Here is a 13,329-nt window from a genome sequence, read left to right on the forward strand (position 1 = left end):
CTCATGAATTTTAAAGAAAACTTTACATTGAAATAAACTGAAAACAAGCAGAAAAATGGATCTGGTAACGTCGTTCAAAAACAAATTTTTAAGTAGTTTTATTGACCTCTGTCAATACAATGATAACAGCTGTCAATCAATTTTTTTTTCCTCTTTTGTCTTATTTTTTTTAATTTTCTTCCAGACCTCTCGGTGTTGCGAATGAAATAACACACTATTTAACCACTACGAGTTTCATCCTCAAAGTGGTTATCCTCACGAGAGAATAAAACCTAATAAAATTAAAATTAATTCTCACCTGAGGATGAACACTTTGTGATCGAAACGCGTAGTGATTAAATAAACGTTTGGTGTTTGAGTTAGATAGTGTGTCATTTGTCAATGTAAAGATAATTTTTATGTACACTTTATATCGGTTTACAAATTGTTACAAATTTAAACCAGAGATAGAATATTCGGTATTAGGACAAATGTTTCCTATGAATTTGTATTGAAAAATGCTTATAATATGAATTTTTTCCATATTTCCGAAACCGTTTTAGATAAAATTACAAAATTTGGTACAGATGATAACATTTATGCACCTAAACAAATTCAAAGATAAAATGTTGACATTTTTAATTAGGGGCTTCCTAAACTGGGTAGGTTTAGAGTAAAAAGTAATTTTTTTGACTATCGTTTCTTGCCACTTTCAGCAACAAAATTTTATAATTTTTTATCAAAAAAGTCTTTTGCGTTTTTCCGATACAATTTATCGATTTTGAGTAAAACCAGTTTTAAAATCTAAGTTACAGACCATAACCAGCATAAAATTAAATTCATTTTACCGTTTAAGACGCCCCTGATTAAGAATTTCGACATTTCATCTTTGAATTCGTTTAGGTGTATAAAGGTTATGAGCTGTACCAAATTTTGTAATTTTATCTATTCTGAAATATTGGGAAAAATTCTTTAAGAAACGCACCCTTTTTACGGAATGTAGCTTCCTTTTTCGAAACATGTTTATAAGAAACTTTTGTCTTAAAATTGAATATTCTATTATGTATTTAAATTTGTAACAATAAAAACGGAACATCCTGTATATTGTATATATTGTATGTATTGTATATATTACCAGTAGAGTAATTTAAATTTAGAAAACTGGTAATGCTATGTCAAACAAACAACATTGTAATACATTTTATAGGATAGAATCAATTAAAGTAACATTTTTACTTTTTTATGAATAAATATTTTTTTCATTTGTAAACCTTAAGAGGCAGATGTTATTTGGACCAAACAGGAAAACTTTATTAAATAAAAATGATTTTGTTATGTTAAATGTTAAAAATAAAATTTTAGTGTTTTTGGAAAAAAACGAGTTTTGATTATTATTTCTATATTTGTCTATAGTTTTATAACACTTAATTAAATCACTAAATGATCAAATAACTTAAAAAAACTGTAAGGAAGCTTACACTTATTTGAAAAAGTTGTAGAACAAAAATCGAAAATAATGTTTAAAAATTAAATATGAAAATTTTCCAAAAAAGCCATCATTTTTTTTCTTTAGCATGTATTTGGACTTTTTTTTAATTATTTGTTTCTGCTGCCTTATACCCAAAACTTATTTTATTTCAAACAAGCAATGTGTTTTTTTCTGTACTTAAGTTTTATTTAACTTTATCATTATTGACTTTATATGCTATATATTTTTTCAAGTAATAAAATTAGGCAATTTTTGAAACACTTTGTTACATGAAGAGATACTGCCTCCTTTGCCTTCCCCCCCGCCCCCCCCTTAAATGCTACTATTGCGGGTGATATAGTATTTAAAATTATATTAACTTATTGTTATTGTCTCAGATAAGTAAAATAAAGTTATAATTATTAAACAAAAAAGTTTTAATGTTTGATTAACACATTCGTATGGTGGGGCAATGTCGGAATAACAAAAGTGTTTATAATTTTTTTGTTTTCGGTTAAATTTGTTTACGACTTTTAATGTCATAAATTCGTTTGGTGTGAAATCCGTTTCATCTTGTCGTAGCAAAGTGAGCTATGGTGATTCTTGTCCCATTAAATATTTACGTTCTGTTCCAGCCCTTCTTGTGATAGTCGGCGCTGCGGTTTATCCTGTGGGATGGGACAATCGTGAAGTGCGCGAGTCCTGTGGAAATTCCAGCCACATATACCGACTAGGTTAGTATATCGTTTCAATCCCAGTGTTTTCAAGGAGCAATTACCCTTCTGATAACCCGCATATTAAGTAATAAGATCCATGCGGGACCGGCTCTTAACCCAGAAACACTATCAGAGATGTCTGCCATGTTGGCTTCCTATTTGATGGGGTTTGAGTCAACATTATAAAGGGAACACCTGTTTTAGCTCAGAATTGAAAAAATGATCGGAAAGGCGTAAAAATTAAAGCAGCTTAAAATCACCAATGTTTCATTTACGCTACATCTGCATAATAGACAGCTGAAAAGATTTCCATTTGCCATTTTCCGCAATGTTATTATAACAAAAAGTGCTTCAAAAGATTGAGGTCAAGCTCGATACAAAAAATCTAATAATAATAATAATATAATTTATAATATAATATGATATAATAATTTCATTCGCTTGAAATATATAATTTCATGCGAATTGAATGTGGGTTTTCAGGCTCGCATAATTACAAAGTTTATCTCAGGTATCTTATTCTCTCTTGACATTGAATTTTCAAGCATATAAGGGTATAAATTATCTACAATATATAATTCATAGTTTGAACATGAAACGCTTTAAATCCCAATTTAGCCCTAGGCTGAAACTACTTTAACATTTCTAGTTTCCTGTAATACATTTAGGAATTAATTCATTAAGTGATCTTCACGAATTTGTGTTTTGGAACAGTAGGATTGTGCCGAAATTGCTCCCACGAATTGCTGCTTTACATCACACCAAAACCCAAATATTTTCCTAAAGCCAAATTTGCTTTCAGGCTGATCTGAAACTTTGAATTACTTACTATAGGTGCATGGCATTAACATTGTATCAGATTTAAATCTAAATCGAATTTTACGACCATATAAAATGTTCAGAGCGACGATAAACCCAAACTCAGCATTAACGCGGGCACTTACAGCAACGCTTTTAAAATAATGGTCAATATGTATCTATTAGGGCAAGAGTTGAGAATCTGATCGCCAACATCCAAGCCACCAAAGAATTGCTACTTGCAACGGTGTATGGTTTTATAAACTTTTATATTACAGTGAACGGCAAAATTATGAAATATAATTTTATTAAAACTGAAAATATTTGCAAGAATGCAACAAAAAAAAAGTAAAACCAAAAAAGTAAAATAATATCAACAACAAATAAACTTGCAATTTTAAATCAAGTTGAGAAATGACCTGTTCGAGCATTTTTGTCAAAATAGTATAATAGAACACAAGGTAGAGAAGACATTTTTTACAGCGGAGCTGTTTATTTCCAGAGATGCGTAGCAAAAAGAAAATAATAAATGCGAGACTATAAACTCTGCCGTGTTTTATACAGGGTATCCCACGAATAATAATGAGCCTGAAATTTTTTTTGAAGCAACCAACATTACAACGTGGATATTAAAATATTTTGTTTTAATTAGTTAAACATAGTAATCGTATTTTTATTTTTGACAAATTTCTATCAGTCAAACCGACTACTCCAAAACTGAAAAATAAGAATCTTGTTGATCTTTTCAGCAAAATTTTAGTAATTCTCACCAAATTTTGAAAGGTTTAACTTTTTATAAATTAAAGTTGAAGTGTGCTGTTTGGTCACTATGTTTAATTTATTAAAACTAGGTAAATATGTTGGTTGCTTCCAAAATTTTTTCAGGCACATTATTACTCGTGGAACACTCTGTATAACATTTTTTCCACTACTAGCACATTTATTACCCAGAAATACAACGATGAACAATATAACCCTACTTAATGGACATGTTGCCTCAGACGTAACATGTCGTAATTCACAACTACTATTTTTGTTAATTCACTATTATCTGCAGTAATTAATTACTTACCTGAGTCATTAACTTAATTTAGAAGTAGGTATTATTTTCTTATCATAAATGAAGCTATGTCATTCTTGTACTTCTACAACTATTAAAGGAATTTTCTAACTTCGTAATATGGAATATTTGTTAAAATAACAAAGAAACTGCAAAAAAAAAGAAAAAAGTGTTAACATTTGCCTCACTACCTATAGTATTTTAACAAGAAATAAACCCATTTGTTTTGACAGTTTTGACACATAGAGTTGGAGTTATTCTAATGTTTTCTATGAGAAAATTTATTATTTTTTTATTTGATTTTGCATTAATTTTATCTCGTACTTGTTAGTACTTGTGATAGTAATAGTTTTCAATATAATATTCCAGAAATATTTGTATCAATGTAATACCCTTCAACATCGGCATTTACCCACCTCTAATACATTATAATCCTTGGTCCATAATGAAAATGGTTATTGACTACTAGGAGAGAAAAACAACGTCACAACCTCTCGACAAACTAAATAATGGTATCTTTTACATCTAGAGGTAAAAAAAATCAGTTTTAATAAATAATATTCCATAATTTTGCCGTTCACTGTGTAATATTTGCCACTTGCTGGTTATGAAAAAGTGTAAAAAATCTGAAAATATCCGATTTTCGTTTAATTTTTGCCCTCGGGTGTGCATTCGCAGCATATGTCAGAAGACAAATGTCTTTGTTGGAAACCCATTTTCGTCATTGTGTTTCCTTCGGTAGCTCGGAGTCGAGCGTAATGCTCACATTGTTCGTTGTAAACAAAAAATTTTCCAAGTAGCATTCCTTTGTTTCTGTGCAAATAGTTTGTTGAGAAAGGTTGTAATTTAGAGCGGGTTACGTTGAAAATTTAATGAAAGAGCACAAATTTGTTAATAAGAGTCTTATTTTGAAAAGGCGGTTTGTTGAAGTCATCATTTGCTCCTTCGCTTCTTATTGAATTTATGTCAAGTTGCACCAATGAATTTAAAAGTACTGTTGCCAAGACATCGATTCAATCACAGTATGCAAAAGACGAGCAATAATCAATAACTGAATATGCACTTGACTGAATTATAGTCTCGTCATTTCCCAAAAGCAAATTTGCGCTTCGTGCAATTTCACCGAAATTAGAATTCATTACACGACTTCTCAAAACTTGTTACTATTTACACTTAATTACGTTCGGGTCGTGAGTTTCCCACTTTTCGATTTTAATAAAAATCCCTTTGAAATGCGAAAGCAGAAAACTCAACTATTTACGGCCTCCTCCTGTTAATAAATTCGTTGAGTATATATACCGAACTTTGACACTCTCCTCGAAATCCTCCGACTGACCAAAAATTTATAAGGAAACTTCCCCAATTTTGGAAGTTACGTATCAAAATGAGGCCGTCATAAATCCCCCACCTCTTGAACATAAAACAAATTAATAAATAAATTGTTAAGTGTTGTGTGAAAAAACTTGCAAAGTTGTTGGCTGAATTTATACAAAATTTGAAAGGATAAAGCACTTTAGCGTGAGGAAAATTAAATGGTTTTCGTAAATGAAAAGTGACTAAAGTTGATCGAGGAGTTTTAAATACAAATTCCGGATAAAACCGGCCAAACTCCGAACACGTATACGATGCGTGAAAAGCTATTGTCCACTAGCATAAAGTTTGCACAAATGGAAATTTAAAATTTTGGAGTAAAAAATTAATTTCAAGTGATAAAATAAATCCCCTAATCCTTTTATTAGTGTCCATTCCCACATTTAACAGGTGCAATTATAACCCCATTAAGAAATTAATCCGCAAAAATATCCTCGCCCCATTTCCTCCCTTACAAACATGCGGAATTTATCAATTCCGGCAAAGATATTGTTTTCATACTTGTAACTCGGAAAACTCATTCTTAAGATGATCGATCTCATCTATCGTCGTCCGCAAATTATTGCCTGTCAGTTACTTACTGAAGGGTCAATATTCATCTTCCCGATCGGTAATTCTCCTTACTTTCACCGTTCTCACTCAATTTGCTGTTTCGGCACTAAATAAATTCTCTAACTTGGCAATTATTTGTTTCAGGGACCTGTGAATTGTCGTGGTCAGTTTATTTGTTAGCAAGCGCCGTTCTTCTATTACTTCTCTGTTTCTGTTTGAGTTTTTGCGCGTCTCGGGTAAGTAGAACATTTCGCAATTGCGATTCAAATCTATTTTCGCAACAAACACACTTTCACCTAACACGCTTTAACTTTTAAACATTTAAAACAAACTGAAAATATTCTCTATTGTTGAAAAAAAGCAAAATAGTATACAGAGTGTTTCACACAACTTTACGCATCCAAATATACAAAAGTCACAAAAGACTGGATACAAAAAATACACATTTAATTATTTGGAAACCCATGACAGTAGTTGTCAAACTAATCACTGTTTCATTAATAGTCATAAATTGCAGTTGTTCAGAAACAATTATCATTTATTCTATCAATATGATTTTTTTATGCCATTTCATTGAAATTAGCATAACAGTAGGTCATGATACACAATCACCGTGCTTTATATGTGAAAAAAGATTTACTTATTAAGAAACTAAATTTTCAGAGAGTTTTTTCCATAAAATTTAACACCCTGTTTGATCCTTTTGTAGGTGTAGTTTTAACACCAAAAACATACAATATTTGCTTTGGGGAAAATAATTTGGCTTTATTCAAATTGGTATACTGGGTCAGTCACAGGAGAGTTACTTTGAAAATTAATTAGTTTGCAACCAAAAATACCTTTAGCGTATGTAATTGGATATAATATTTTATTTAAATAATTAAATTAATTCGGTAATCAATGTGAGCTGGATGAAAATGAGTGAAGTCGTCAAAATGACAAGTAATTGTCTACTACTTCAAAGACTATAGGTAAATTTGTTTTCTGGGCCAGTAGCAGTCCTCTGACGGGGTCTTTCATTGGGGACCAATCTTGTCGTAACTTGGCTTCCAGTTTTCTAAATGTTTCACAAACCGGATGCATTCGATTTGGATACCTCTCCAAGTACCGAGCTACTGCCACAGGAGCATTTTTCTTGCATTTTCTATGGATTAAGAGCATGCCCCCTTTTTCGTTATTTGTGTAATAATACATTGACTGTTACTTTTTAAATGTCAAATTAAAAAAGATATGCAAAGTTTTCTTGAATTCAATTTTATAATTTAAAAAAATGAGGAAGCTAGACGCTATGTGAATTGTATAATGGGTTGCTGCCCAAATTATTTCAGAAGTAACTCTCCTGTGACTAACCCTATATTTGATTCCATTAAACTAAAATGGGAACAAGAAAAAGTAATTGATCATGTTTTCAAACCTATCTTAGCGTGTATTCTAAATCTGGGGTTTTGAAGATAATTATAATTAATTATAATTTGAGAAAAGCAACGAAAACAGTGTTCAAATAAAAGCAAAAACCCCATTTGCTGTTATACCAGGGACATGCCCAGGGCTACAAACATAAATATGAAATTCCCTAGCCAACCATTATGCCAATTTCAATGAAATCTACTAGATCTATATTAATCAACTAACTAAAAACGTTGTAATTTTTGAAATGGTGAACAAACAAGAGAAGTTTATCCAATTTTTCAAAATTTGTAATAAAGTTCATATCGGAATATGTATTATTACATTACATCTTACAGGCGCAGGCCTCGTAAAATTGTGTGAAACACCCTGTATTAAAAGCAAGTTTTGTGAAACGAGTTCAAGTTTATGAAACGAGCAGAAAAGCGCGAGTTTTATAAAAAACGAGTTCCTACAAATGACTTCTAAAAATCAATTTTTCAAAATTAAGAAACTTCTGCTCTTATAATGTTGTGGTTGGTAAGAAATGTCACAAAGTTTGAAAGTTCAATTTCCGAAGTGTCAAGTCTCAAGTATTTTTCAAAATTTTGTTGGATGAATGAATACAGCAAATATTTCATGCACACCACCTGGAAACAGAGGAATCGACCAAAATGCCACTTAAAATCACTAACTTTTAGAAAGCAAATTGTACAAGTCTATTTGAGCATCCGAATCGGTGTTGAAATGGCTCATTAAAGGCAAATATAGATATTAGCTTTCTTTCAAACGCAAAATAGAAAAAAAATTGCACGTTTCGATAACACAGTTTGTGCAGAGGTCAGTGAATTGTGCGTTTTTATCCTTTATTATTTTTCTGCCGTTTTTGTGGATGAAACAAATCTTGACGGGCGATGTTTCCGGTTGTCGAGCATAAAGATGAAAAAAGTAAAATCCACCTGTCCGGCTATAGATTTAAAGACAATTTCCTTTCCGGAAACGATCAAATTTAGTTTTAAGTCTTGAGGGAAAAGTCCGACCTGGAGAGCACTCCGAGTACCGGAAGTGATGATCTTCCTGACCCCAGTTCTCATTCCCACTCTGGAAGTAATCGTGTGTCGATGGTGGAGGGATAGAAGCCGTAAACGATATTTTCTAGGAAATAGACAACCTTCGGCTACACTCGCTTTCGTTAAAATATCGCTCTAACCCTATCTATTGTTAGTCTTGTTATATCGTCTCGAATTTACGGTTACGTACACAGAAGGCAAATCCCGGAATCTCTTTATTTATGTTAAAATTGAAATTATGGTATCCGGAGTTGAGACCGGAGGGTGACTTCCGTTTGCCCGGAAAAAGGCGCTTTTGAGCATAACAAGGCTTTAATTACTAGGTGGAATCGAAATGATTTTTTTATAAGACACGTCCCTAATTCGGCGAAATTTCATTTCGACTAAGTATTCCCTCGTGACGGTTATAAGGCCTGACGGGAAGAGTGGAACGCTTAACTTAAGTGCTCTTAATTGAATCTATTACTTACGTCTATTTGCTTAAGTGTGGGAAGACGTTTACGGTACGTCAACGTACCATAAATTCCCGAATTTAAATAAACGGAAACGAAAAATGACAACTGATGCTGAATTCATAAAACGCATCATAAATCGAAAATAAACATTAACTTCAAAGAGATAGTTTCGACTTTCCTTTCACGGAGATTGCATTATTCAAATTCAGATCGTGTAATCGTATGTAATGAATTTCGATGTTTTTCCTAAATAAACATGTTTGTAGCGCATTTCCAATCTTATTTTTATTTACGAAAATTGTATTGTAATAATAAAATGTAAATACAAAAAACAGCATTCTTTTATTTCCATCAAAAATACGACCTATAAGTGGGTTGCTTTGTTTCGACGTTCTGTCAGATCGTACACACTCGTAAATCCACAGTTTATGTGGAAAAGTTTAAATTCAAATCACAACTCGCGAGCCGAATTTTTGTAAACATTGTAAATTTTTTGCAGAATTGTGTCAAATCCAGCGAAACAGTAAAAAAAAATATTTGCTTTATATCAACCTACTTTTATAGTTTTTCAGTCTAGTTCCCAAGTTTCTACATTTGCGTTATAACGCAAACAGAACAGTAATAAAAAAATTAACGTTTACATTTTTAAGTTTTAGTTTTAAGTTTTTCAATTTTTTTATTGTGCCTTTTGGTGATTTTAAGTTTTTAAATTTAACCTTCTTACATTATTGGTAATTTTACCGGTATTGTCATTTATTTACTTACGTACTTATGTGTCACATGCATACGTTTGCGTTCTTATGTGTGCGTGCTTGTATTTGTTTGTATTTGTATGTTCGTACCACCTGAGGTAATATTTCAAGATTCTGGAATTTAATTTTTTGAATGTTCATGTTCTTACGTTTATGTTTTGTTCTGATTTTTTTTCCATATATGTTCTTAAATTCCTACGTTTTTACGGTTACGTGGTAAGTAACCTCACTAATCTTACGTCGTTGCGTTTATACATTTATGAATGTAATTCTTCAAATTCTTTAAATTTTTGTACTTTCATATCTTATGTTGCTAAGTTGTTCGTGGTTTGTTTATAAATTTGCGTTCTTATGTGTACGTAGTTAGGCATATTTTTCCGTCTCAAAGTTTTACATTCTTACATTTTTAGGTTCCTATAACATCATTATTATTGTTATTTGTTCGGGGGGTTTTAATTTTTTTTTTGATTTTGTAAATTGCGGCAAAACTGTATCTCAAACTTATAATGTTTTTAAGTATACATAACATGTAAAATGTTCCGAGAAATCATGGAGTTAATATTTTAGATATTTTTAACTTTATCAGCAATTTTCTCGATAACTGTTTAACGTTGGACAATTATCTTTCTTTATATCATAAAAAATGAAATTTGCTTTCCAACGGTACCAAACAAAAAGGATTAAAGTGAATAATTCCAAAGTTATTAGCAATAAACCGCTCCGGTTACCGAAAATTGGCCAAAATTTCGATAAAAATCGACAAATCAATTACTTTAAAATTGAACTACAATTGAAGTACAAAAACGCTGTAAAAATGCTTGAAATAAATTTTTGAAAAATTTTGTGTAAGTCTGTATGAATATATTGAATAAAAACATTAAGACTGTCAGCGGCGGTGGTGGCTCAGCGGCATAAGTTCCCGCTTTAAGTCCGGGTTTGATCTCCGGTAAAAATCAGCAATTTTTCACAAATTTAAATTCAAATACTATCTCCAATAAGCAATAAAATTGGACGGGCGCATAAGAACGCGAGCTTTAAAACATGTGCACATGTTTTAATAAGTATAATAAGAGAGAGAGAGAGTGCATAAGAGCACATAAAATGGAGAATAAAAAAGAGAGAGAGCATAAACACAAATGAGTGAACAAGAGACAAGTAAGGGAAAGCTCAAAAAAAGCATAAGAGCTTTTTTCTATTTCGGTGTCACATTGAGCATTTTGTGCGACTGTTTTCAATTACACAAAATGTTCTTTGTGACACTGTTTTTAGAAACATTTTATGCTACATTTTTACCATGACTGATTGTGCATACTATGAGGAGAAATTCTTGTAGATTAACATATTTCATCGAAACTAATGCAATTTGAGCTATTTTCAAACAGTTTGGCTACCGCATACGTCAAATGACAAAAACTATCAAGTAAAATAATAAATTTAATTTAAAAATTACTCAATAGAAAAAATAGTATAAAAAAACGAGTTATGATACCGGAATGAGTGCTCAAATTTTTTTACCTAGGTAAACCCTCCCTAAATTCTAACTTTGGCTACGCTACTGTTACAATAACTATACCAAGTAGTATATTAATAGTAATATGTCAAATCCTAACCTTTAAAAGTCATTTTTAACTCCAATAACATTTTAATAGATAGAAAATAATAGACTTTAGTTCCAACTCTTAGACGAGCAGTAAATTAAGCAGAATGGTCAATGAACCTGTCAAATGTCAAAAATGCAATTTTTTTGAAGTTTGATTGCATAGCCTACTACGTCAATATATCAACTTTATTAAAAAATAGATATGTATTTCCCAACTCGGTTGTAATATACTATTACATTATAACATTTTTATACACGTACTATAGTTTTATAGTCTACGATTTCTAGTTCTTTTTACATTTATGATACTCTTACTTGTGTTGACTATGAGACAAAATTTAGCTTTAGCTCATCGGTTCAAGCAAGAATTTCCTATTATTTTTAATAAAAATTAACGAATTTTTGTCGATTTTTTTAAAGAAAAAATTTAAAATTGAAATAACTGCCATTATCCAAAAGGTTTAAGAATAAAATCGCGATAAAATAAGGACCAACACAAATGGCTGAATCTTCGATACGGTCGTCAATCCGGCAAACAAGCCGAAAGAAGACCCCTGTAACAAAAGTATCTCCAACTCTCCCAAGAATTCCTTTCGAATCCCATTCATAATTCAAGCGACGGCGTGTCCGCATTGAGAATCCTTCCAAGAGTCCCTTCGTGAATTTAGTATTTGTCCTGTTTCCAGGTGAAAGCCGGCTCGTTTCGGATCTGAATGCACATCATCGGGACTGCGACCATCACCAACAACGAGTTGCGTCCCGCCTGGCAAACCCGACGGCCGCCGTCGTCGTCCAGGAATTTGTGCAATCGGCAACTGTGAACGTGCCGTTTTCACCCATCGTCAACGACGTGAACGACACCAACGTCGTCGTCAAAGACCTACCCAAGTGTCTGATGAAATCAGATGTTTTCGATTAAATCGCTCGGCCGTTTCTTTCATAATCCCATTTAATTAAATGCAAGGGAAAGGAAGCCACTGGTTCGGTGTTTTGCATGTCGGAAGCTTCTTTCGAACGATAGCCAAAACAAAACAAAGACTTTTGCGATTCTATCGGCGGAGATTTAGTGGTGAAGAGGAAATGCTTTGATTTATCGCACCGAAATGCAAAATTCTAAACAATGAAACTTTGAGATTTTCAATATTTTATTCCTCGCTGAAGTAATAACAGCGTTGAATTAAATGATCGCTAAGTACAGTCTCTCTGCATCTGAAAAATCCATGCACGTTTTAAATTTTCACGCTTTCAAGTTGAATGTTTTCAGTGTGCATCGTATTGCAATTATAATTTGTTTGGATTTTTGCCTTTCCTTTGCAATTCGTTTGTTTTGTTGATTGTGTCGTAAATACGTAAATGAGAATTCTAAAAAGTGAACAAATCAACGATCAACGGCTTAAATCGAGTGAATTTGTTGAACTCAAGTGCAAACTGACATCATCATATCCAAAGACTGAAGTGTTAAATTTGTTACGATTTCAGAAAACTAGTTTCAATTAAAAAATCACTCATGTGTTAGATTTCAAGATTCTATTGACTATTATTTGTATCATAATTAAGAATAAATTTTTAAAATTTCTCGTGTTTTTTCTCATAAATTAATTGAAGAAACCTTCGCAAGAATTTTAATAAAAATAAATATTTTGTTTCTAGATTAAATAATATCCTTAAAGAAGTTTTCAGAACATTTATTTAACACCACCCTCACTTCTGAAACTTAAACCATTAATTTTAGTATAAATACTGGTAAAATCAACAGTTCGGATTACACTACGCTTAAGCAAACTTTTAATCAATACAAGGCCAAAAAATTTCACATCACAAAAACTTTTTTGTCGGTGATTGCCACCTTTAATTCTCTTTCCCGTTCGAAGAACTAAAACATAAAAAAACATGTTTTTTCACCAACAACTGACAGCACCATTTGTTTTCTTTAACATAAAACTTTGAGTAATAAATTGCCGGCGTCATTATACAGAGTGGGACCCAAGTTTGCAAAGAGCACACACAAATTTTAAACAAAAGAGGGAATCCAGCCGATTTATTAAAAAAAAAACTAGTAAAGCAGAAATTACGAAAAAAACGCTGCCAGTAGCCCAGCGCCTCCACCATTCAGGTGGTCGCA

At 31.9% G+C, this 13,329-nt stretch overlaps 1 protein-coding gene across 1 annotated transcript in view; it reads left to right on the top strand.

The window, feature by feature from the left end:
• Positions 1-12,782, top strand: part of LOC123007307 (LHFPL tetraspan subfamily member 6 protein-like) — an 82,768-nt gene extending 69,986 nt beyond the window's left edge. The window contains exons 5-7 of the mRNA XM_044402537.1: positions 2,083-2,181; positions 6,089-6,180; positions 11,894-12,782. Of these exons, the coding sequence (XP_044258472.1) occupies positions 2,083-2,181; positions 6,089-6,180; positions 11,894-11,920 (218 nt within the window). The 3' untranslated portion in view covers positions 11,921-12,782. The remainder of the gene's footprint in view (positions 1-2,082; positions 2,182-6,088; positions 6,181-11,893) is intronic.
• The last annotated feature ends 547 nt before the right edge of the window (positions 12,783-13,329 follow it).

The sequence above is a fragment of the Tribolium madens genome, unplaced genomic scaffold (genome assembly GCF_015345945.1).
Source record: "Tribolium madens isolate multiple individuals breed KSU strain unplaced genomic scaffold, Tmad_KSU_1.1 Scaffold_3;HRSCAF=73;Tcas5.2_LG2, whole genome shotgun sequence".
Taxonomy (NCBI): domain Eukaryota; kingdom Metazoa; phylum Arthropoda; class Insecta; order Coleoptera; family Tenebrionidae; genus Tribolium; species Tribolium madens.